Source organism: Cricetulus griseus, chromosome 3 (assembly GCF_003668045.3).
Source record: "Cricetulus griseus strain 17A/GY chromosome 3, alternate assembly CriGri-PICRH-1.0, whole genome shotgun sequence".
NCBI lineage: Eukaryota > Metazoa > Chordata > Mammalia > Rodentia > Cricetidae > Cricetulus > Cricetulus griseus.
The window spans coordinates 21,971,260-21,996,258 of NC_048596.1; the positions used below are offsets into that span (position 1 = coordinate 21,971,260).

The following is a 24,999-nucleotide window of genomic DNA, read 5'->3' on the forward strand; positions in this document are numbered from 1 at the left end:
CCCACATTACAACAAATGTATAGACCAGACATTTATGAAGTTTAGAGTAGGAAAGCAGACAGAAACAAATGAGCCCATTTGTTGCAGGTGGAGTGGGTGGGTAGGATCCTACTATGGTATGGTGGATCAGCAGACAGAAATAAGCAGGGAAATCAGATCTGTGTGGGTGAAATGGACAGGTAGGATCCCAGCATGGCCAGACTAAATACCCAGGGAGCTTAGTCTTTGGCATCGATGAAAAGAAAAATGGTGAGGTAGGTACCTTTGGTGGGCCAAGGTATGCCACTAAGAGAACACACCACATGCAATAGAGTTAATACAAGGGGTGTATTAGGGAATAGGGAAAGTGAAAAGCGAAAGGCTGTCTCAGAGTGGGGACATGAGAGAAGCAGCAGACAGACAAAAAGAAAGATGAGAGATGAAGAAGAAGACATGTGTGTATGGGTGCAGGGGTGGCTCCATCACTGTGGAGGGCTCAGGATTAGTCTCTGGGTGAAAAAGCATCTGGACCCACCACAACCCTGGCCAAGAGAACCTGGGCTGCCGAGCACTGGTTACAGAGGAAGGGGTGGAAGTGCAGATCTCAAAAAACCTGGACATAGGCTAGAGAGATGGCTCAAAGTTTAAGAGCACTGACTGCTCTTCCAGAGGTCCTGAGTTCAATTTCCATCAGCCACCTAGTGGCTCACAACCATCTGTGACATCTGGTACCCTCTTCTGGCCTGTAGACAAACATGCAAACCAAAGACAACACAGTAAAGAAATAAATATAAATAAACCAAAACCAAACAGTAACAACAACTGTAGGGGAAGATGTAGCCATGTCTAGTTAGGGGCTGGCTACAGGTGTGTCTGACCACGCCTGCGAGGGCATGGTCAGGGTGACATAGAGTGAGAGTTTCAGTGGCTAGTCACTTACGGTTTTCCTTTTTGGCTTGCTGTACAGACTGCTGCTGCGCTGGCTAGCTAGGTCACTCTGTCAGTAAGGCTTTCCCCTATTAAATACCCTTATATTTCTACTTGGCTCTGTATTGGTAATTTCCCACTTTAAACAACAACCAAAAACCAAAACAAAATTAAAAAATCGTGGATATAAGGGAGCTCAAACCATTTGTTTTGGGTGTATGGTGTAAGACAGCACCAATTTGGATAAAATTCACAGCAGAAACCTCAGGACTGACTGAGGATTGGTTTTAGACCTGGCATTGCTCATTTCCAAGACTGTGCTGGAGTGAAGACTATGGCAAAGCATCCCACCAGATAGCCTGGGGTTGAGCAGTGGGTGTGGGGTAGCCTTTGGGAATGGTATCTCCTTAGGCAAAGCACCCCCTGAAACAGAGACCATCTTTGCACATATTGGGCTTGCCCTGGCACAGCTCTGGCTTGGTAGGGGAACCTGAAGGTCCTGGAACTGGGAAGAGGTGCCCTGTACCTCTTTAGGTGGTGACTAGGAAATGGGTGGCTTACCGAAAGTCAAAAGTGGATTATGTCTGGTGGAGAGAAAGATAAAGGGAGAGGTGTTATGCTTTTGTTTAAATTAGATATAAAGAAAAAGAGGAGGTGCAAGATGAGACATATTAACCAGTTTATTATTAGGCCTGGCAGAGTAGGGAGACTAAGAGAGAAGAGGAACAGGGTTAATGGCTGACCACCATGGCTGGTCACCATAGAGAGAGAGAGAAGAGAAGCAGAAGCAGAGAGAGAGAGAGACAGAGAGAGAGAGAGAGACAGACAGACAGAGAGAGAGAGAGAGAGAGAGAGAGAGAGAGAGAGAGAGAGAGAGAGAGAGAAAAGCAGGGAAGTTGGAACTTTTAAAGGGAAGACTGCACATGTGCACTGAGGTTCCACACATGCCCAGAGTCCTCATGCAGGCTGTAAATGCGTGGTGGGTGATGTGGTCATGGCACGTCCCTGTGCATGCCCTGACTGTTGTCACAGGGCGGGGTCTGTCTCTTAAAGAGGTAGAGATGATCAGCATTAAAGCCTGAACATTTCATTCCCACATCTTATTATTTAAAAAGGTGGGGTGTTAGACATGGCAGCTTAAGGAATAAGGGCGTCGAATTCTCAAGATTGCTTCCTGCTGACATGGGGGCATTGACCATCTTTGGGGGACCTGAGAAGGTTGGGGTGCTGCCACATCCTGGGGTAGCTGGTTGTTTCATTGCAGTCCAGGCTCTACGGAACTCCCTGGCGACTTTTAGACCTGGCAAGATGTTGGCAGCAGAGGACAAGGTTAAGCTCAGAAAAAAAAATTTTGTCTTAGGTCCTGTCACTTGAGGGGATGATTATAAGATGAGGGAGGAGTTCCCAAGGAGTCCCAGCATGAGGGAAGCGAGTCCTGGAACCAGGGAAAGATTGAATAACTGGAGTGAATCTGAGATGTTTGTTTGGATCAAATTCAGCTCCCTGGAACTTACAAGAATCCTTAGAGTTTGGGGAAACGTAAGTACTAGATACATTAGCAGAATATTCTTGTTAGAAGCAACTTGGCTGAAAGCATTAACATTTTAAAATTGACAGATAAAATTGACAGGACAATGAAAAGCATCTTATTCTTGACCTTGTAGTTATGATTCTATAGTAGTATTATAGGACTTTACTATGAACAGTAGCATGAAAAACAAGAGAAATCAGGAACATATTTCATTCTTTTTAATGTCTCAACTCACTTTATCATCATTTAAACTGTTTTATTCTCAGACCTTCATAACTTTAATTCATACACCTTACATTACCATCTTAGACCTTCCATTTTCATACCTTTATACCTTCCATTCTCAAACCTTCATAACTTGCATTTATCCACCGTGTTAGACTTTTCCATCCTCATACCTTTGTAACTACATTCCAAGATCTTCATATGCCTTACATTTTCCTATCTTCATATAGATAAACCCTAAAATACCTGTTTCTGAAATCTGTTTTGCTTTAAGCTGGCAAGACTACCAGTCATCAAAAGCATCAGAGTTCTTGAGAAGGATAAGATTTTACCTGAGTTAATGATTAAAGAATAACAGAGACTTGCCAGCAGGCTGCATGGACAGCCATCCCCAAGGTCATCCATCCATAGTAGTGGGCTGCAGGACACCTGCCTTCTTGCTGAAATCATGTGACCTGTGGATTATGGACTACAGGCAGGCTCACCTACCATTGGCCCAAGCAACGCAGGGAAAGTCTATTCCACTGTCCTCTTGTCCACGGTCGGGAGTACTTTGCAGCAATTGAGGTGAAGGGCAGGGTTGCTCAGTTACTAGCATTGTCATTGACTCAAAATGAAGTTTCTTTAGTGCCCATCAGTCTTCTTGGAGGAATTGGGGTGGAGCCAGCATCTGGCCTATCTCTCTGTTATAAAAACTTTTTAACAAAACATTTTAAATGCCATGTTCTCTAGATCTCTGAGCATTTTAGGACTGTCTGTCTGTTTAGTATCTCAGCAGTCAAAAGTTTGCCTTCAGTTAGAGAAAAATCCCTTTTTATAATAAAGGCTGTGCCTTTGTAAATGGCATACAGGATGGACTGAGTGGTATAAATATTTTGTTAGTTTGAAATAGACCTTTGTGATTTTAAACTTTCATCATCATTTAAAGATACATGAGTTAAATTTAAGTTGCATAGACTTAGGTTATATTTTAAATATAGTTAATTAGAATTTATGACTTTAAATGTTTACCATCATTTAAAGATACATAGCAATTTAGAAATATGAGACAGCACAGTTTAATTTAAGTTATCTATAGTTAGATAGGTATAAGGTTAAATTACAGGTACAGAGACAAGCAAGACTGGGTAACAGTAAAAGGGGAACCAGAATGCAATCTCTGATCCATACATTGTAATAAACAGACAGGAGATTTAAAAGGACAGAGTAGACTGTTGGGTCCTGAAAAGATACAGTATTCTATAAACAAGCCATAAGCAACAAGGCCAGTGAAAGAAGAAATCAGAGACAAAAAAAATAAGAAGCAAGAAAGAATCTGGCAGAAAGCAAAAGTCCAGCAGCCAGGTTTGCTGGCACAGGCCTCCGGAGTGGGCATGCCTACAGGTAGGTCACATGGCCAAGATGGCGGCCCCCAGGTTAGCCCACATGGCCAAGATGGTGGCCCCCAGGTCAGACCTCATGGCCAAGATGGCGTCGCCCATAAGCCGCTTTTTTGTCTGTTTACCTGCCTGTTGGCTGCAACTAGAATGGTTCCTCTATGCATTTCCCATGGGAGAGGCAAGTGGAAAAACTGAAAAAAGATCCTCTCCGGATGCCCATTGGACCATGGGAGTTGCCAGGGGCCTGGCCCCGAAGGGGACAGAGTTGTCCCCGAAACCAAAAAAGGACCCAGTGGTCCAAACTGAAAAAGCAAAAAAGCACCACTCCTAGAGCAGGATCCGAAGCCTGACCCTCGGGAAATTGAAGCTGTTGTAGCGAACAGGCAGATGAGTGGGTTCCAGAGAGCCTTAGTTTGAAAAGTGGCAATTTGAAGTGTACAGAGTCCCACGCATCTCAGGCTGCTGCAGGCAGGAGGAAGTGCCAGGGAAAGCTGAGATGGAAAGCAGGTTATGAGTTCAGAGTTTAGGATCCCCAAAATTTCCCGTGCCCCTGGCAGGAGAGGTTACAGAGAAAGCCTATCCTGCCAGCAAGCTTTGAGAGAGCTTATGGAGAGAGCCTAAATGAAGTTGGGCATCAAGGCTTATGTTTTTGTTTAAATTAGACATAAAGAAAAAGAGGAGGTGCAAGATGAGACATATTAACCAGTTTATTATTAGGACAGGCAGAGTAGGGAGACTAAGAGAGAAGAGGAACAGGGTTAATAGCTGACCGCCATGGCCAGTCACCTGAGAGAGAGAGAGAGAAAGAGAGAGAGAGAGAGAAAAGAGAAGCAGAAGCAAACAGAGAGCAAAGAAGAAGCAGAGAGAGAGCTTGTGTTTTCTTTATCGCCTCTATTTCAGTTTTCATATCTTGAACTGTTTGTACTGTTTCTTCCATCTATTGTTTGTTTTTTCTTGGCTTTCCTTGCTTTCTTTAAGAGATTTGTTGATTTCTTGTATTTTTTGGTTTGTTTTTTCTTCCATTTCTTTAAGGGATTTTCTCATACCCACTTTGAGGGCCTCTATCATTTTCATGAAGTTTTATTTAAGGTCATTCTTTTCTGCTTCATCTGCCTTTGGGATGCTGAGGTCTTACTGGTATAGAGACCCTAGTCTCCATTGATGTCATATTGGTTTTTCTGTTGTTGAATGTGTTGTTATATTGTCTTCTTCCCATCCCTTCTTCCAGTGGGTGCAAAAGGAGTTTCTTCCTCTCCTGGTGGGTATGGGACCAAGGTTCCCTTGCAGTGGGTGCAGTCAGTTCCAATACTTTAGATATCTCCTCTTTTCCTCATTCTGTGGGCAGAGCAAGGGTCTATGGCACTGGCTGGCAGTCTCAGGCTGGGCTGGATACCTCTGAGATGGGTTCTGCAGTGCCCAGGCCTCAGGTGGCTCTGAGCAGGGTACCAGAGAGTGGGCCAAAAACAGGCCGAAACTTACCTTGTTCAGTGGGCAGAGCAAGGGTCTATGGCACTGGCTGGCAGACTTTAGCTGGGTTGGACACCCCCCCCATAGGATCCACAGTCCCTAGGTCTCAGGTGACTCCCATCAGTGTCTATACTTATTAGTGTTAAGTTTGGTCTTTTCACAGTGTCCCATATTTCCTGGATGTTTTGTGTTAAGGATTTGTTGAATTTAAGATTTTCTTTGGTTGATGAATCTGTTTCCTCTAGTTTATCTTCAGCCCCTGAGATTTTCTTCCATCTCTTGCATTCTGTTGGTTTTGCTTGCATCTGTAGTTCCTAATCATTTACTCAACTTTTTGATTTCTAGGGACTTTAAGTTGTCTCTTCCAAATAAAATGGAAGGAAAGACTAAACAGCAAATTTATCCTGTGAATGACATATATACATGTAAGTCCCAATATGGTACTCTTCATTGTTTGGGGCTTAAATAAAACATTTCACAATAGCACAGAAGTTAATCATGTTTTTAAACCCTGGCATAGTCACAACAATATTAAGGAGTTTGCTGTTACTCATATCTTTAATAGTTTATTTACAACACTGTTAATTGATGTGATCCTTATGGGAGGTCTACAGATTTAAATTTTGGATCAGCTTTAATGTAAAGTGTACTTATCATTTGCTCAAAGGAAATTCACTATAGAAAGGATGCCAGAAGAAACTGCCCTAAAAGCTGGAGAGATGGCTTATCACTTGAAAGAGAACACTCCTTCAGAGTAGCAGCAATGTCTTCCCAGTATCCATGCCAGGCAGCTCCATGAGATCAGATGTGCTGTCTTAGCCTTTCCAGATATACAACACACACACACACACACACACACACACACACACACACACACACACACACACACACATGTGCACAAAAAACACACACTCATACATGTGAGCACATGCACATAAATAAAAATAAGTCTAAAAAGAAATTTCATTATGATATATGAGCTATAATACCACACACAAATGTTCCACACAAATTTCAAGCATGATAATGAAATAGTAATTTAATAAAGGTGATTTGGGGAAATGTTTACAAATCCACTTTTCCCCAAATATTCTGTGTAGACTTTTATTGAACCTGTCATCATTTATTTCTTTTAAAAATAAACATTATTGTCTGTAATATTGTATGCAGCGTGTGATTTATGAAGACTTTTCATAGTAGTGTAAAATGTGCTTTGAAAATGACTCCCTGCTGTCTTCTATCTGGAACACCTACTCCCCAGTTACCCTATTGCATTCTCTCCCAGGCTTCTTTGTTATAATTAAGAATATTGTTTATTTTTCTTTTATGTGTATAAATATTTGCCTACACATCCAAGTGTGTGCCACTTGGGTAGCTGGTGCCACAAAAGTCAGAAAATTGTGTCATATTCCCTTGGTGGTGGGGTTACAGAAAGTTATGGGCCACCAGAAGACTGCTCAGAACTGAACTTTCATTCTGTCAAACAGCAGGAAGTACTTTGAATGAAGACCTATCTTTCTCACACTGACCTTGTTATACTTTGTGTCTACATTTCAAATATTGTGTTTACTTCCTATGAAACAAATGTATTGTTTTAAATGATTAAATGAGAAAAAGGAATGTCTCTATCACTTCCCTAATGTTGTTTCTCCCTCTTGCAATTAACTATAAAATAAAATTTTACTTTTATTTAGTAAGGCAAACAAATCCACATGCAAGTGGATGTTCTTGAGTTTACACATTATTCTCATGTATCTAGGAGGCATTCTTCCCATGTTTTTCATTCTAATATGAGAACTTACCTGCAGGGTTTCCATTTCCTCCTTCCTTGGATCAATACTTGCTTTGGTTACTCACTGTGGCTGCAGATCTTAGAGTTGTACACTCTTCTAATTAAACCCATGTTATATGGTAATTAGGCATTTAGGTAATAAATAATTCTGTTCCAAATACTAGAAATTTGGGTTTTTTCATATACCAGATAATGAAAAGTGTAAAACTTGGTGTAACAGATATGATCTGTTCTTATTTAACTGGTGAGGGTGAGGCCATTTCAAGTTTAAGGTTAAAGGGATACATTGATTCTACATTAATGGATGCTTAGCTGTTAGGAAAATTGTAGATAAGATATGGTTTAAAACTACTAAATCTTTCCCTGCAAACAAAAGCAAAATGTCTTGTTTGTATAGTTTAATGTTATTTCTCCAATTGTTTCTAATTCTTCAGGCTCACCCTGTGATCCCACGTTCATCCTGGGCTGTGCTCCCTGCAATGTGATCTGTTCCATTATTTTCCAGAATCGTTTTGATTATAAAGACAAGTATTTTCTTGACTTCCTTAAAAAACTAAATGAAAATTTCAGGATTCTGAGCTCGCCCTGGCTGCAGGTGAAGTAAAGATCTTTTCCTTCTGGAAACAGCCCTAAGTCTTTCATTCTCACAGGTCAAATTCAATATGGACAAAGAAGTGAGGTGACCAGACACCACGGTTCTGAACAACATATTATGGAAAGAATTTTTGGAAGGCAAGTCTAAGCCCTTTGCTACACAAATAGCAAAGATGAAGGGCAAATTTCAGGTTGGCTCAAGCCTGCTAGTTCCCTATGCATTTCCAATTGATGTTCAGAGAACTGTTTGTATGAAAGATTGCATTCAAATCTAGAAGTGTTACCAGTTTTTCACAGGACATTCCTCTATGAATAAATCTTATGCTCTTTTCTATTATTAAACAGACACACACACACACACACACACACACACACAAACACACACACACACACACACACACACACACACACACACATATATATATATATATATCCTCATCATATTACTAGGCAGGAATATTTTTGTTTAGAAAGTATATTCGCTTAAAGGATAATGAATATTAATGACAATGAAATCTGCCAGGAAACACAGTAGTTTCAGTGGTTTGATGTGTCAGCTAGAATCCTAGTAGACAAACAGAGAGGTAGACAAGAGAAGATGAGTTATTTAATGCTGTGTGGCCCACATCCATCTTCTCATAGTTGTCCTAAGCAGAAGTGGCACCTCCTGAACTCTCCATAAAGAATGGCTATGTTCTGGGCATTCAGGGTAACAAGGCACCAGTAAGACACTACTATGTTAAGCAAATATATGATATGGTACGGGAAAAATAGAGTCAGAATGGTTCATGTCCTGCTGAGAGAGACAAAGCTGCAGAGCTTAATAGATTTGAAGAGGGCTGAGGTGGGTGATTTGATTGCCACTCAGGCCTTGGTGAAATCTGGGACTCTGATGTTGCCAAGATTCATGACCTTATTGTACCATGGTCTGTGTTGATATCCATATCTCCTGATACCACTGAAGGCCAAGAGGAAAGGGCTGCACAGTTTTGGTTCTGGCACTTACTGGCTGCAACACTAGGGAGAGTAGGCTCTGTATTTCCTCTAGTTAGCTGGCAGTGGTGTGGAAAGAATGCATGCTTCGGGGATCTGACTCTACTCTTCATCAGCCATAAGGTGGCTTGGGTTCGGGAAAACTGACCTCCCCCTCCACTGCTTGTGGCAGGTGGGACAGCTATCCCTGAGCTGGTAATAGCAGGAGAACTGCCTTTGATGCCACCACTGCAGAATGCAGGAGAGCAAACCCTGCACCTTGCTTGGGCAGCCCAGAAGAGCCCAAGGTGCAGGTGACTCAACCCAGAAATTTTGAGGAGGGAGAGAGAGCTGGCCCCACCACCTGTCTGTCCAGTGATGGTGTGGTTGGGGGAGAGATGTACCCTTTGCCCTCTTCTCCTCACTGCCTGAGACAGATGAGGGAGCTGACCCTTCCCCTTTCAGACTGTAGCACTCAAGAAAGCAGGCCCTGCTCCTAGCCCAGGCAGCAAAGTAGAGCTGACCCTGTTGGCAGAAGCTCAGGAAAGCTGGCTCAGAGGGTGTGAGAACAGGAATGATGACCACTCCTCTTCATCTCCCATGTGGTGTTAAGAGTGAGGGAAAGATGCCCTCTTCGCCTGGCTGCTGCCACCTGTGTTGGCTGAGGTAGATGTCCTTTCTCCTTACCTGCTTCAGCACCTGGGAAAGTGGACCCTGCACCTTCCCTGGGCCACCTTGCAGCACAGCTGTCCCTATTGAACCCATTGATTTGGGTCGGGGGATGAGTGTGAACCAGCCTAGAGAATGTGAACATGGGAGATCTGGTTCCTCCCTTCATCTATCTTCTGGTGATATGTGAGGGGGAGAGATTCCTTCCCCTCTCTTGCAGCCTCTGTTAGGTAGGAGGGCTGGCCCTGAGGTCTTCAGAGTGGGAGAGTTGTCCCTGAACTTTACCAGCTGCAGTATTTGGAAGAGTGGCCCTGCATCTTGCCTGGGTAGCACAGTAGATCTTCCACTAATATTGCACGTGTGTAAGAGGCAACTTTAGGGTATGAAAGAAGCTCATTGCTATAAGGGTGAACTAGTCAGGGCAATTCCAGAGAGCTGAACCTGGTCATGAGTTAAGTGGAGAGTTGGCCAGCACAGCAACTACCCAGACCCAGAACTAGGGTTATGAGTAGATGCATCTCAACATCCACACCATCTGTGATCTGCTGGAAACATGGAGGGGCTGGTCCTGCAGGCCCAGGGCTACAAGATCTTCACAGTGCAGGACAACAACAGGATATCCAAGTAAACTCCTAATAAGGGCCTGGAATGGATAGTGTAATAGAAATCAGAGGCCTTGTGCCAGACCATTAAGTCCTTGGAGTGAAGATATATGCATAAAGGGGTTTGCTGTGTGACTCTCTGTGTCACACTGCAGCTTCCATGATGAGATCTTTTCTCTTAAATTCATTTTATTTTATTTGGGGGTTGTAAGGACTGAGGGTGGATGCTAGGAAATGTGGAGGTAGATGGGATGGAGGTGCACAGTGTGAGGGACACAAAAATAAATACAAAGCAAGTTAAAAAAAGAATGGCTGTGATTACAGAGAAATCCCTAAGCTATGAGCTGCACTTTGCTATCAAAGTCTCTTGGAGCCTCACGCACTTAATTCCATATCATAGACCAGTTTACAAGGGTTCAAAATGCATGTGCTCCTTTTTTTGCTATAAATAAAGGTGTCTGTCTTCACTGCTGCTATCTCCTAAAAACTGTAAATGACAATTATTTACATCATATCCTATTTTATAATTGATGGAATAAAAGGAATAAGATATCAATTTTCTTAAACATTCTTTAAACTGAAAAGTATTTGTGAATGTGGAAACTTGATTAAGATCTTTAATCATTTGGTCAGGAAACCCCATACCCATATATATCTCTTTATTATCACAGATAATTGCTACACACATGAAGTAAAACACCTAAATCTTATGTGGGAAACTATGTTATATTCATGAATATATATATACCAATCTATAATTGGTATATAAACCAAAGTTGGTTATACAATATATTATGGATATGTATATTTATTTCCCAATGTCTGTTCTTTTAAAAAGTTTTATGGCAAGGGCTGGAGATATGGATCAGTGATTAAGAGTGTGTGCTAAACTTCCTAATCTTCCAAAGGACCAAAGTCCAATTTTAGACATTTAAGTTAGGTGACTCAAAACCACTATTTTCTGGGGATCAGATTTTTTGGCATCTAAGGCATCCACAAATACATGGCACACACATGTATGTATGCATGCATACCCATTCCACACATACCACTAAAATAAAACAATGCATCTTATCAAAAATTTCTTTGATTTTGTAGGTCTGCAATAATTTCCCTTCACTAATTGACTACTGTCCAGGAAGTCATCACACAATAACAAAAAATGTCAGATATATCAGAAGTTACATCTCAGAGAAAATCAAAGAACATCAGGTATCATTGGATGTTGCAAACCCTCGGGACTTTATTGATTATTACCTGATTAAATTAAAGCAGGTAAAAATGTTAATATAAATTTGTCTTATTGTTTGAATATTTTGTGGCTTGTTGGACACCAAAATATTCATCAGGGATGGTTTAAGTCAGTTGTGAAATGAAAGGTAAAGACCCAGAGACTGTTACTGAGTTTCAAACTTCAAGCTAATATCAGAAAGTCAAAGCAGCTGGCCACTAGCTTCTTACCACTCCCTCAGGGTAAATGGGCTGATCCTGTCTTCATTAACTGAAACAGCTTTATTCATCAATCAATAAGAGAAATATATATTCACAGCACACAGAAGGACATCCTCCATCACCTCCTCTTTTCTGTTTAAATAAAAGGATGGTTTTTATTTTAACATAGTAAAACTTATGTAACAAAACAGTTATCAAGCAAGAATTACAGTTCCAAAATTTAGTCCACTAATATTTGGCAAAATTTAATGAAAATGTTATATCATCTATCTTTGTGAGTCTAAACTTTTATATGTAACATCATTTATTGTAACTTAGGAAAACCATAAGTATCTGTCTTCAACTCCATCAAAGACCCCAGAAGGATAATATGTAAAGTCTAAAATGAAGCAGTTTGGAGAAAATATGTCAACATTCCCACATATTGTTTATAAATGTTAGTCTTCATTTAAATGGGGTTGGTTATAAATGGTTAATGATCGCAGTCAATCTCTTTTTAAATAAAAAAAGGAATATGTTGTAGAAACTAATCCTTTGTATTGGTATGGACTTTGTTTTATTGATAAAATTTCAAGGTCATTTTTGTTATATGTATATTTATAACCTTGTTTATGTAAATGCAGTGTATGCTTAAGTACAGATTACAAATAGTCACTGAAATAGTTATGTTAGTTAGGTTTTCTAGATGTAGAGTGATTTCAAATAGGTAGGTATTCTTCAAAACCTTTCAAAGACCTACAAGATATGGCATTTAAAATGGTTTATTAGGTTTTTCACAACAATGAAGCACAAGTGCTCCTGGTAACACCACTGTGATGCAAAGCAAGGACAAAGTACTGCCTTCTTGTAATTGCATAAAATCTTGAATGTTCATCTAAATTCACCTTGTTTCAGCACTTCCAACTTTCTTTGTAGCAAAATTCATTTTCATAATTTAATAGCACAATGCACTTATTACTCATATTTTGTTTTTTGTGTTATTTCTACCTGTGGCTCTTCATATATACATGGACAAATTTCTTTATAGCTTATTTTCACTTTATCTGTCTATTTCCCCAGGAATGGGGTATCTGAGTCAATTGATAATACATTTCTTTCTTGACCAACTGCTAAAATAGTCACATTAATATACTCTTTTGTATCTTTGAGATCCAAATATGTGCAAAGAGTTCTAATTTTGAAACTTTATTATGAACATCAACTCAGCGAGTATGAAGTGGTACTTCAGCACAGATTTGATGGGTAGTTTAAAAAAACAGTGAAAATGGACATTCTTTACGGTGCTGTTTTGTCTTCCTGTGTCTACAGAGAATTTTTATTCCAATATTTTTTCCATTGTTTCCATGGAACTACAGGATTGTGTGTGTATCTAGGTACTAACATTTCCATATAAATGACATGGAAACATATTTACATCCTGTTCATTGTCCTTTTCACATTCTTAATTATGTCATGAATGTATTATTTTTGTCATGGATGAAATCTGGTTTATCTATGTTTTTGGTAATTTGTTCTGAAATCTATAAGTCCAAATCAGAAGGAATGAGGCTTACTCCTATTGTATTTTTGTTTTTTATTTTTTTTTTTTTGAGACGGGGTTTCTCTGTATTGCTTTGGAGCCTGTCCTGGAGCTTGCTCTGTAGACCAGACTGGCATGGAATTCACAGAGATCTGCAAGTCTCTGCCTCCCCTGTACTGGGATTAAAGTTGTGTACCACCAACCACCAGCAGAAACTTATCCCAATTTTACTCTTCCAGAATGTTTCTATTCATGTAATTATATTGCTGGTTCTGTCATCACTTGCTGAAGACCCTTCCTTTAGAAGGAGCAATCTTGGAACTCAGTTGTAAAAATCTTGGTCATAGATGTTTATTTTAATTCCCGGCTATCAAAGCTCTCTTGGGTTTCATATGGATTTTTTGTCAACACTTCACTACTTTCATCACTGAAGCTCTTCAATAAGATTTTTTTAAAAAGTGTTTTATGTTTGATACATCTGTTTTAATTTAATTTGCAATATTTGTTTATTCTTTGAGAATCTCATATGATGCAATTTGAGCATAACTTCAACTTTTTTTATCCTCCACTCCATCCTCTAATCTCTTCCTATCAAACATTGTCATTTCTGTTTTTTCCTACTTTCCACCACTGAGTCCATTTTCTGTTGCTCAACTAACCTCAGGCCTGTCATATGGTCAACCTACCAGGAGTCACATCATTGAAGGAAATTGACTCTCCCATTCCAGAAGCTAATCTTCTAGAGGCTGGATTTCCTATTTCCTCTCTACACTTTGTGCTGGGTTTTTATTGGATGAAGCCTACACAGTTTTTGGGCAGGTCACAGTCACTGCAAGGTCTCATGTTCATCTGTCCTTTTGGGTCCAGAAAACATTGCTTCCTTGATGTTATTGATCACTTATGGCTCTTGACATTAATGTCCCCTCTTCTCCAAGATACTTCAGTCTTCTGGGGAGGAGTGTGTCATGATTTAGGAGTGATCAAGTTAGAATACTTTGTTCTCTGCACATTGAACAGTTGGGTGTCTCTGTATTAATTGTCACCTTCTGTAAGGAGAATTTTCTGTGATGAAAAAGTGAGAGAGTTCTCATCTATGGATATATTAGTATGTCATTAAGGATCATTTTAACACTGTGCCCATTAGTCCATTGGACTAATGGATTTGACTACCAATTGTAACCCTCTTTAACCATGTATATATGGGTCTTACATAAAGAAGTGGGTCTTAGATTAAATGAGAAAGTGGATTGGTGTAACTATTTCACTACTGGGCATTGTTATCAGGGCAGACATTGTTGTAACTTACAGGTTCACAGCTGGGTGAGACTGAGAATAACTTTTCTCCCCCAGTAGCACACATAGCACATTCCAGCACCACAAATACTAGCCAATAGTATCAGATTGATTTCTTTGTGTTCTGTGACTGAAATATATAGTATCAACAAAACGGGGTTTTACTGTCAAGTTCTGGAGACTAGCCAAGGATATTGGCAATGACCTGTGATACTTAAAGATACACATGGCTCTATTGGCCAAGGGATCAAAAGGATGTAGCCTTTTACTTGTCCTGGGTCATGTAACCCAAGATTAGACCTACCACACATTCTTCTTCATGTGGTTTTGATAGGAGGAAATAGAAAATGAATAAATGTTTCCTTCATGTTTTTAAGGCATAAAAGTACAAAACTGTATATACTTATGCGAAGATAATCACATCAATGCAAGAGTTAGGATACTCAGGAATAATCGTGAAAGTTATAAAAATCTGTGCATAGTCTTTGAAATCATATGATAATTTCTCCTCTAATCTATTTTCCGGGATCTTTGTTGGCACCAATGTAAAACAAAAATTTTGTAGATGTCTTATTATGAATAAACTTGTACATAAATAAAACACCATGTCAAGTTAACTAGAACAAACTGTATACAACTCAGTAAATTTCTATACAGCTACAATAACCATTTGGAATGGGAGCTATGGAGTTTTATTTTAAATTTTACACTTTCAGTAACAAATACATAAGCTTTTGTAAAACTGTACAGACATTAGGTAGATGTGCTAATAAATAATTTATAAAATTTTGGCATCAAATTATTCTTAGTCAATCCACAATCAACAATCTGAACTTTCACTTGAAAATCTGACAATCACTGTGAGTGATCTGTTTGCTGCTGGGACAGAGACAACAAGCACAATGCTGAGATATGCTCTCCTGCTCCTGCTGAAGCACCCACATGTCACAGGTAAGGACACAGGTAGTGACCCACAGTGCTCCTGTCTTGTGGTGGAAAGACACTTCTAGTGTCATGTGTGTTGTTATTCTTAGAGAAGTCTCAGAGCTTCACCTTCTGTGCCACTCACTGGCTGTAATGGAGAGATGACTAAGAGAAATGGTTTCTGACTGTCTGAAGAGCAATCAAATTCTGCTTCGTGTCTGAGTTCTCTGGAGGGTAAACAGCTACAGGCATGGCCAGGGTACATTGCCCTGTGGAAACATGTTCTCTTCTTAAAATCCATGTGTTTAGATCAGCTAAAATCTTTTAGTTTCCTTTCCTCATTCAGATGAATCTAACTTTGGGATGGAGAAAAGAAAACTCACCTCTCTGAAGCGTAAGCAGAAAGTATAGAAATTTCTGAGACTGTGTGAGATAATGTTCACTTTGAGAAGTATCCTAAATATTTAGATCCTCTAAGACATTTCCCATTGATGCAGAAAATGTAGATTAAGAAATTTTATCACTTCAGAAGTCCAATGATTTACTTCAACTCTACCAATAGTGTGTCCTTTTACATTGTACTTTAAAACAGCTCCAGTGTTCCAGCATATATGAAACACACCCTCTCTCCTGTGCCCAACATATACTGCATGATAAAAGCAGAAATATGTATCAAAATGTATATTTTTAGGATAAGAAGAGAAAGCAACAAGCAATCCAGAAGGCTTCACCAAATTACTGAAACAACAGTATGAGGAATAAGAAAAATATAGAGCAGGAAATATGACGTTGAAACACAAATGTTAGATAAACATGCATGTTGTAAAAAAAACTACCTTTGAATCTGTATCTACAGGACCCTGAAGACTTTTGTTCCAACGCAATGGAAGTTTAGTAGAGAACAATGCTATCTACAGGATGCTGGCCTTGCTGATGTTCCCTTCCTATTCCCATTCAGCAGGTGAACCCCCTCTAGCAAACTAAATTATTAAAAGAAACTAAGTCAAACAAGCCCTTTACCTGACACATTTATGATTCACAGGGATGAGTAATGTGTGGGGATCAAAGAGGAAGCTGGCAACATTTGAATCCCAGAATTGTGCATGTCAGTGCCCTTTCTGTTTTATTCAAAGAATGTGATCAGCAGGGTCTATCCTCCAGATAAAAGGAATAAATCAGCATTTCTTATTTTACCACCTTAATAGAAAATATTTTCTATGTATTAATCTGAATATATTCAAAACATTCACCCAAGACAGACTCATAGAGTTTTAAGACTGAATAGATGCATGAAGCCCTTCAGAGAGATCCCTCAGTTGCATGTAAACTATTCTTGTCAAGATTACACCGGAATTCACCAGATCAGCTGGCTTAGTGGAGATGAGAACTCTAGGTTTGCCATAATTTTTATTCAACTTACTATTTCTTCATGATACTTGTGAGAATTTTTTCATACTAATATCTGAAGTAAAGTCACAGGAAGTCATGGACTCCAGGTATCTGAATGGCTCTTATGGGTAGGTGAGGTTATCAGAGAGGTTGCTGAGTACCAGGTCTAGGAAGCTCCCAATTCAGTATTTACCATGTGAGTCCTGTAGGAGTTTCACAAATACAGTGAGGGGTGAAAGAAAAACAATTTGTAGTATAATGCTCATTTTATTAAGTGTATGTTTCCAGAATTTAAAAATATCTATTTAAATTTCCAGTATAATTCTAACTCAAGAAATGGAAAATTACAAAAAATAAGAATGTATCCATTTATCAAAACACTGCTAATAATGGAAAACAATAATAATTTTCATGATAATTAATAATATATATGTAACTACAATTAATCTAACAATGGATATTGTTACAACAAAGTATTATAGTCCAAACTGCTGTTCTCCTGTTTTCATTTAAAATGACTTTTCCTTGCATAATGTGTTATGATTATACTTTCCCCTCTCTTTATTCCTTCCTGTTACTCCCCGTCTCTCTCACATTTAGATGCACTTCTTTCCTGACTCACTAGAAAACAATTAGGCTTCTACATTATATATATACATATATATATATATGTATATATATAATATGACACAAAATATATCAGAATCGGGCAAACAAACAGAGGAAAAGAACACAAGAGAAGGCACAGGAAACAACACCCATTCATTTATACAACAACAAATCCCATAAAAGCAACAAACTGGAAACCATACTATATATGTAAAAGACTGTGCAGACCTACCCAGGCCCTGTGCATGTTGCTTCAGTCTCTGTAAGTTCAAATATTCTTTGATTATTTTGACTTTAGAGGGCTCAGTTTTCTTAATATTCTCCATCCCCTCTCGTTCATACTTTTGTGCCTCCTATATAATAGGTTTCTCTGATCCCTGAGATGAGGGATTTGATGGAGACATTCTACTTAGGGCTAAATATTACAAGGTCTCTCATTCTCTATATAATGTCTAGTAAAGTGCTTCTCTGTTTCTTGCCACCTGCTGCAAGACAAATCTTCTCTAAAGATGGCTAAGCAAGACACTGATCTAAGAGTATATCATGGTTTCATTAGGAGTCATTTAATTGCTGTTTTGATGTTGTTTTTTATTTTTAGAAAAGAAGAATTTGGTTTTACCATAGGTTTCTGAGCTGTCTAATATCCCATTATTGGCCACCCAAGCAGTTTCAGGAATGGGTTTCATATCATGGGGTTGGCCTTAATTCAACTCAGTTCTTGGTTGGTTATTCCCACATGTTTTATGCCACATTTGTCCTGTCATGTCATAGAGGCAAGACTCCATTGTTGATCAACGGGTTTGTGGTTGGGTTGGTGTTTATATTTCTCTTTTGATAGTATGCAGAGTACATTCTTGTATTAAGATGCTGGAACATAGGGGTGAAGGTTCTATATAGGCATTTGTTTGACTTCTCCATGTTCACAGATTGTGTAAGTGTTACTTCATCAATGGGGTCTAGCTGTCATTTTGTGGAGAGCAACCCATTGTCTTGGCAATAGCCTTGGTTGTTTGGGGATTTCACAGAATGCTTTTGATACCCTAGTACTAGTAGTTTCATTTGATGACAAGGGATGTTCAGTTGGGGCTCTGTCTCCTAAATATTTGGCTATTTCATTATGTCACCTTCATATATATTCCAAATATATATTTAGGAAGTTTCTACTGTATTAAGATTCCATTCTATCCCTCAAATGGTCTTGAATTTTAACTGTCTCTCCCTTATTCCCTCCTTCATGCCTGTCTCCCTTCCCAATTAATTCCCCCCATATGTCCATATTTATCTATTCGAACTCCCTTTCCTAACAAGATCTATCTGTTATCCATAGCCACGTACTTACATCTAACCTCTGTGGTTCTAGAGAATGCAGCTTTGTTATCATTGATTTAACAAGTAATATCCATGTTTGTGGATACATACCTTATTTGTCTTTCTGGGTCTGGATTATATAACTCAGGGTGTTTTTTCTTGATTCATCCACTTACCTGAGAATTTTATGATTTTATTCTTTTTTAGTTGCTAAGTAAGACTTAATTGAATAAATGTATCACATTAAAATTCCATCTATCCTTCTGTTTAGTGACATCTACATTGTTTCTAATTCCTGGATATTATGAATAATGCAGCAATGAACATGGACAAGCATGTATTTCTGCGATAGGATGAAGCAATTGTTAGATGAATCCCCAGGAGTGGTATAGCTGCATCATGATGTAGCTTGGTTCCCACCTTCCTTAATGCTTGTCACATTGATATCCATAGTGGCTGTACAGGTTTGCATTCCCACCAACAATGGACAAATATTCCTTTAGATCCACATCCTCACCAGCATGAGCTGTCACTTTTTAAAAACTGATATTCTCCATTCTGTTGGGTGTAAGATGAAATCTCAAAGTAGTTTTGATTTGCATTTCTCTGATGACAAAGGTTTTTGATCATATTTCTAAGCTTATTAAGTTTTTCTCAGCCATTTGAGTTTCAACTTTTGAGAACTGTCTGCTAATAACTTTATCCCATTTATTAATTGGGTTATTGGATTTGTTGGTGTCTTGTTGCTTGAATTGTTTATATGTTTTGGATATTAACTCTCTATTAGATGTGTAGCTGCCAAAAATCTTTTCCCATTCTGTAGCCTGCCATTTTTGTCCTAATGATGGTGTCTTTTGCCACACAGAAGCTTTTCAGTTTCAAGAGGTCCCAATATGCTACTGGCAATGAAGTGAGGGTTAAAGGGAAGGTTATGTGTTTTGCATATGCTTGTTCATATAGATGATGTAGATAAAACTGAAAAATCCATTTCCCATTTCTGAAAGACATAAATGTTGTACATGTGTGGGCATATAAAATATATGAATAGATTTCAGAAATAGTTGAAGAGTTTCAATTTGTTCAATATGATGTGAGAAAAAAAAGACTTATATTGTATACATGCAACAAATACACAAGCTCATAAATATACACAGAATAGAATGTGACTGTAAGAGAACTCTGTATTTAGATAGAGATTTACTATCTGACTTCTCATGTCCTTTACCACAGTCTAAAACATTGTGACTACATTGTTTTACATGATAATTTTAATTACTTATGCTTTATTTGCCATTAAGGCTACTAAATAAAAATTATATGCTGAGACATTAAAATATGTATACAGAAAGATAGTAATATAAACCTACTATACAGCATTTCTGCATAAATATATGTATAAATAATTTTACCCTTAAATGAAATAATGAACATTTATAATTCTCTTAGAACACCTACATTATGCTGTGTATGGCCTGACACTGTGCCAAAAATGTCACTTTTCTATCCCTCCATTTCTCACTGTGACCAACCAGCTAAAGTACAGGAAGAGATTGATCAAGTGGTTGGCAGAGACCGAAGCCCTTCCATGCAGGACAGGAGCCATATGCCCTACACAGATGACACGGTTCATGAGGTCCAGAGAGTCATAAAACTGGTCCCCACCAATATGCCCCATGCAGTGACCAATGACATTAAATTCAGGGACTACTACATCCCTAAGGTAAGCTTGTCTCTTCTCTGCTGCCCCTGTGTCCTCTTGATGCTCCCAGGTTCACAGTGTGGTTCCAGTCCTCTGAGCCACCCAGGGCTGCTTGTGGTTTGTACTGCTCCATGATCTGAAGGCAGCACTGCTGCAGATACACAGATATCTGGTAATGATACTTCCACATTTGCTCTCTCTTCCAAAAACTGTTGGGCCAACCTTAGGTTTTTCTGTCTGAATGTTCAAATATTTTGTCAAAATCCTAAAAGTCTTTTCTAGATTTTCATCATTATGAGAAAAATATCTTCAAAATGGAAAGAATCTATATCCTGAAATCTTCAACTCCATAATAAAGCTACTTCATTCAATCATTTATTTGCCCTTTCTTTTTCCCATCATTCTCCTAATTTGGTTGTCCCACCTACAACTTCTGCCTGCCTACTGGCCAATCAGCATTTTATTAGTCTATCTGTGTGGCAAATCTTCACAGTGTGCAAAAGGATTATTCCACAGCACATAACTTGTCACATTTCTCATGAGAATGACAATTGTAAGTTTAATATCTCCCTATCAAGTTTGATGTTTTAGGAATACAAAGATAGTTGTGTAGATCAGATGAAAAGTTTTTTTCTAATTTTCATAAGGATACAAGAGGCACTTTATCGGGATCCAATTATAAATGAGCATGTCCCAGGAAAACAGAGTTTTACATTGAGATCATTTTTATTCTCAAAAGTCTGTCCATTTTTTTCAAAACAGCCCTCTGAACCCATTTTTGGTTCTATGTATTATTTCCTTTTTGATCACTGGCTGTACATGTTGCAAACATATAAGTATATTGGTTTTTCCCTACCACATAATTCTTATGACTTCTATGTTAACAAAATTCTGTCCATATTTTTTTCTTCCTCGTGGTTGGTAGAATTTTTGTATTAAAACCAAGTTGTTGGCACAAAACTAAGTTAAAAACATTCCCTGATTTGGTTCTGTTTGTACTTATTTCATTTCTGTGGCCACTTAGTTCTACATTGAAGACACTATAAAATTTCTTATTGTGTGCCAGATACTACTGATGAAAAATTCAGAATTTTTATAAGAATATCTTCATTCATAAAGGATGAAGTTGCTCGCTCCTGGAAAGTCTTGTATTTCTTCAGAGTGGGGTCTGTCAAAAAGACATTGGTAAGGTTCCAGTTACTAACATTATGTAGTGATGAAGGAACTAATTTTTTCATGCAGAAATGGATTTGTGAAAACAGGTTTAGTATATGGGTTCGGTGGCAAGTGTGCTCTGTTTGGCTAAAAATAACACTCCTGAGTTAAGACTGTTGAGGCCTATGGCTAATATATAAAACTGGGTTAGGCTTATGTCATTATCCCAACTAAATGATAAGTTGAACAAAGAAAAAGTTTAGAACAGTATATCCTCTCATAGGTTCCTTTGGTTTAATGCCCATTTTAAGGGGAGTATTGCCTCAGCTAAACTTATATCCCATTGTCCTCTGCTGGTGGATGATGTTATGACTGGTGTCTTTGGGGTCTATTCCAGTAGAATATAGCATTCTTTTCCTTTATGAAACATCTGGCTATTTCACAGCTGATTCTCCCTTCTGAAAATTGGATAAGTGGTTTTTTTTTTTTTATCAGAATGGAGTCACTGATCTCAACAGAACTAATAAGATATGAAGGAACCAATGATCTTGTCCATAATTGTTCTGGTAGATTTCAGGCTTTCTAGTCCATAAGAAATGTGCTGGCCCTTTAGAGATGCTGTCATTATAGCAGAGAAGCAGTCACAGGCAGCATGTAAACAGATGCTTATGGGTATAATTCATTCAAGTCCTATTGACACTAGAATTTAATTTTCATGTAATTTAGACATGTCAGTCTTTTTGGTTTAATAACATAAACGTATTTAGTTTAGCCACATTCTAATTTGTGTGGCCACCCTGTAAAAGCTTTTAGACCATGATCACAGAAACTTTGACATAATATAAGGTTGGTTTTTGTGATAGTTGATAAGACCTTGTAAACACCAGCTACAGCAATTTCTGTATATATTCCGAAGTTATATTGATTCAGCTGTCATCAGATCATGACATCATAACTTACCCTTCATCTTATTTGGATTTTATTTTATTTTCTCCATATCCTCCCATTCCATTACTTCCTTTCCTTCTCCCAAATAGTCTTCATCCTGTTGTGTGACACATAGACATATGTGCATTTCTTTGCTTGTTTCTGTGCATTCATATAGATAGATTGGATACATGTCTGCACACATCTACTCTGGTACTTAGCCCTACACTTACCTTCTTATCACATAGATAGATAGATAGATAGATAGATAGATATCTAGATAGACAGATAGATGGATCGATTCTGTAAATGAGAAGAAAGGAGTCATATTTTTCTTCCCAAATTTTCCACATTATTCTTAATGAATGGTCTCCTATTCTGTTCAAAACACTCAATGAACTATTCCATCTGGAACATTATTCATATGTGGGGTATATAGACAGATGTGATGAGTTATATCAGACAGTAGTCAGAGAAGCATGAGTCTAATCTGAAGGAAAGGAAGAAGAGACTCAGGAGTTTTAGCTTAAGTACTCATGTGAAATGTCACTGATGGCTCTTTAGCTTCACCACTATGCCTGGCCTCAAAATCTTCCATGCTCCAAATCTGCTCTCTGTGTTAAAAGTTTCCTACTGTTCTTTGAATCTTATCCCAACTATGGAGCTGAAAGTGAACTAGGTTATTTCCCTAATGTGTTTTAGCCCTATGATCTTTTTGTACCTTGATTTCTCTCTGTGTGTTGTTATAGGGAACAATGGTAATCACATCACTGACATCAGTGCTGCTTGACAGCAAGGAATTCCCCAACCCAGAGGTATTTGACCCTGGCCACTTTCTAGATAAGGATGGAAACTTCAAGAAAAGTGACTACTTCGTGCCTTTTTCAATAGGTGAGAGAAATTCATTTCCATGAATCCATTGACATGAGAATCTGTGAAGGCTTACATAGTGGCTCCCTAATGGCCAGAAGACTTGCAATGATCAGGGGTATGATTTTCAGTGTTCATGCATTGTCATGAAAAAGAGATTCCTTCCATGTCAGGATATTGAAATGAAGCCTTGATTGTTTAATCATTGTTCAAAATTGAGAAAGATAGAATGCAGACTATTTGTTTTCTTCCTTTAGCTACATCACAGTAATACCAAAGAAAGCAAACTCCATTTAAACTTTTTTTTTCATTCACAATGAAAATGGAGACATTATAACTTACATTCGTGTCTGTTTTGCTGTGTCAATCACCTTCTTGGTCAACTATGTAATTACATGTCGCCAAATACACAGACACTTCTTCAAAGTCTCAAGTGGCCTTCGTAAACACCTGAATGAACAATACTTATCAATTATCAATTGGACTAGGGCAATGAGAAGGTCTCCCAGATCTCTGGATTATTATGAATAAATCAGCACATTTATCACACAAACTTTATATGTTAATGCCAAAAATGGAGCAACATTATAATACATGAATTCTTTGCTTCCTCAAAGCATGGTTAATGAAGAATTATAAAAAGAAGTCACATATCATTAAAAGAAGTTCATGAGATATTAGATTAGAGCATTTTTACACAGTTCAGAATGACAGAAGCTTCTAGATCTCATGAGATGATGGAGACATTGTCGATGTGGCAGGACACTCTGTCAGCACAAATGATCGAGAACCCTGTTCCTTCTTATTCAGGGTGAGAGTAAGGGATATTGAGTCAGCATCTTCATTGTGCATGCTGCCATTGTATGTGTTATTTTTGATATGTTTTGATATGTTTGATATATTAGCTTTGTTATTTTTGATAATGAACACAGAATCCATCTTCCTCAGTCTCCAAGGCAGTCTGATTACAGATGTGAACAACCACACCTAACTAAAAAGTATTTTTAAACAATGTAATTTTCAATAGTGTAGGTTAATTGGACAACCACTTTGTTCCACATTTTTCTATTTGCCTAGGTATCTGTTCTTTCATGTAGCCATCTTTCTACCAACCCAGCCAATAACTTACCCTTCATTCATAGCCTCTGTGTCAGTTACAAGTACAGTGATTCTCACATTTTCAAACAATAATAATAATCTCTTTTGACATTTTCCCCTAGGAAAACGGATGTGTGCAGGAGAGGGTCTGGCACATATGGAGCTGTTTCTATTCCTGACCACCATTTTACAGAACTTTAAGCTGAAATCTTTGGTTCAACCAAAGGACATAGATACAACCCCAGCGCTAAATGGATTTGGCTCTCTGCCACCCCCCTACAAGCTCTGCTTCATTCCAGTGTAAAGAAGATTAGGCTTCCTGGCCCAGACTCTGTTGTTTTCTGCAATCCCCTCTAGACCTTCATTCCATCAGGGACAAAGTGTCCTTCCTCCCCTCTTATCTATTCCCATTCTGTCATATCCCAAGAAACACCTGTCAATAATTTTGAAATTTCTCGAGTCACTGCACAAATATACTGCTATTTTCTATTCTTTGAACAGTGTTATTGTCCCTTGGGCTAATGTTTCTTGTCTTGAGCTAAAATAGAACTTTACTGTTATATAATTAATGTAATAATATAATTCATTGTCATTTTTCTTCTTCATGATTTAAATAATA

At 38.4% G+C, this 24,999-nt stretch overlaps 1 protein-coding gene across 2 annotated transcripts in view; it reads left to right on the forward strand.

Moving 5' to 3' along the window:
* LOC100752358 (cytochrome P450 2C26-like) overlaps positions 1-24,684 on the forward strand; it is a 36,371-nt gene extending 11,687 nt beyond the window's left edge. Inside the window, exons 4-9 of one of the 2 annotated variants that reach the window (XM_027407413.2) lie at positions 7,735-7,895; positions 11,236-11,412; positions 15,211-15,352; positions 20,164-20,351; positions 23,162-23,303; positions 24,503-24,684. In XM_027407413.2, the coding sequence (XP_027263214.1) occupies positions 7,735-7,895; positions 11,236-11,412; positions 15,211-15,352; positions 20,164-20,351; positions 23,162-23,303; positions 24,503-24,684 (992 nt within the window). The remainder of the gene's footprint in view (positions 1-7,734; positions 7,896-11,235; positions 11,413-15,210; positions 15,353-20,163; positions 20,352-23,161; positions 23,304-24,502) is intronic. The other variant, XM_035443079.1, reaches the window with a different exon arrangement.
* The last annotated feature ends 315 nt before the right edge of the window (positions 24,685-24,999 follow it).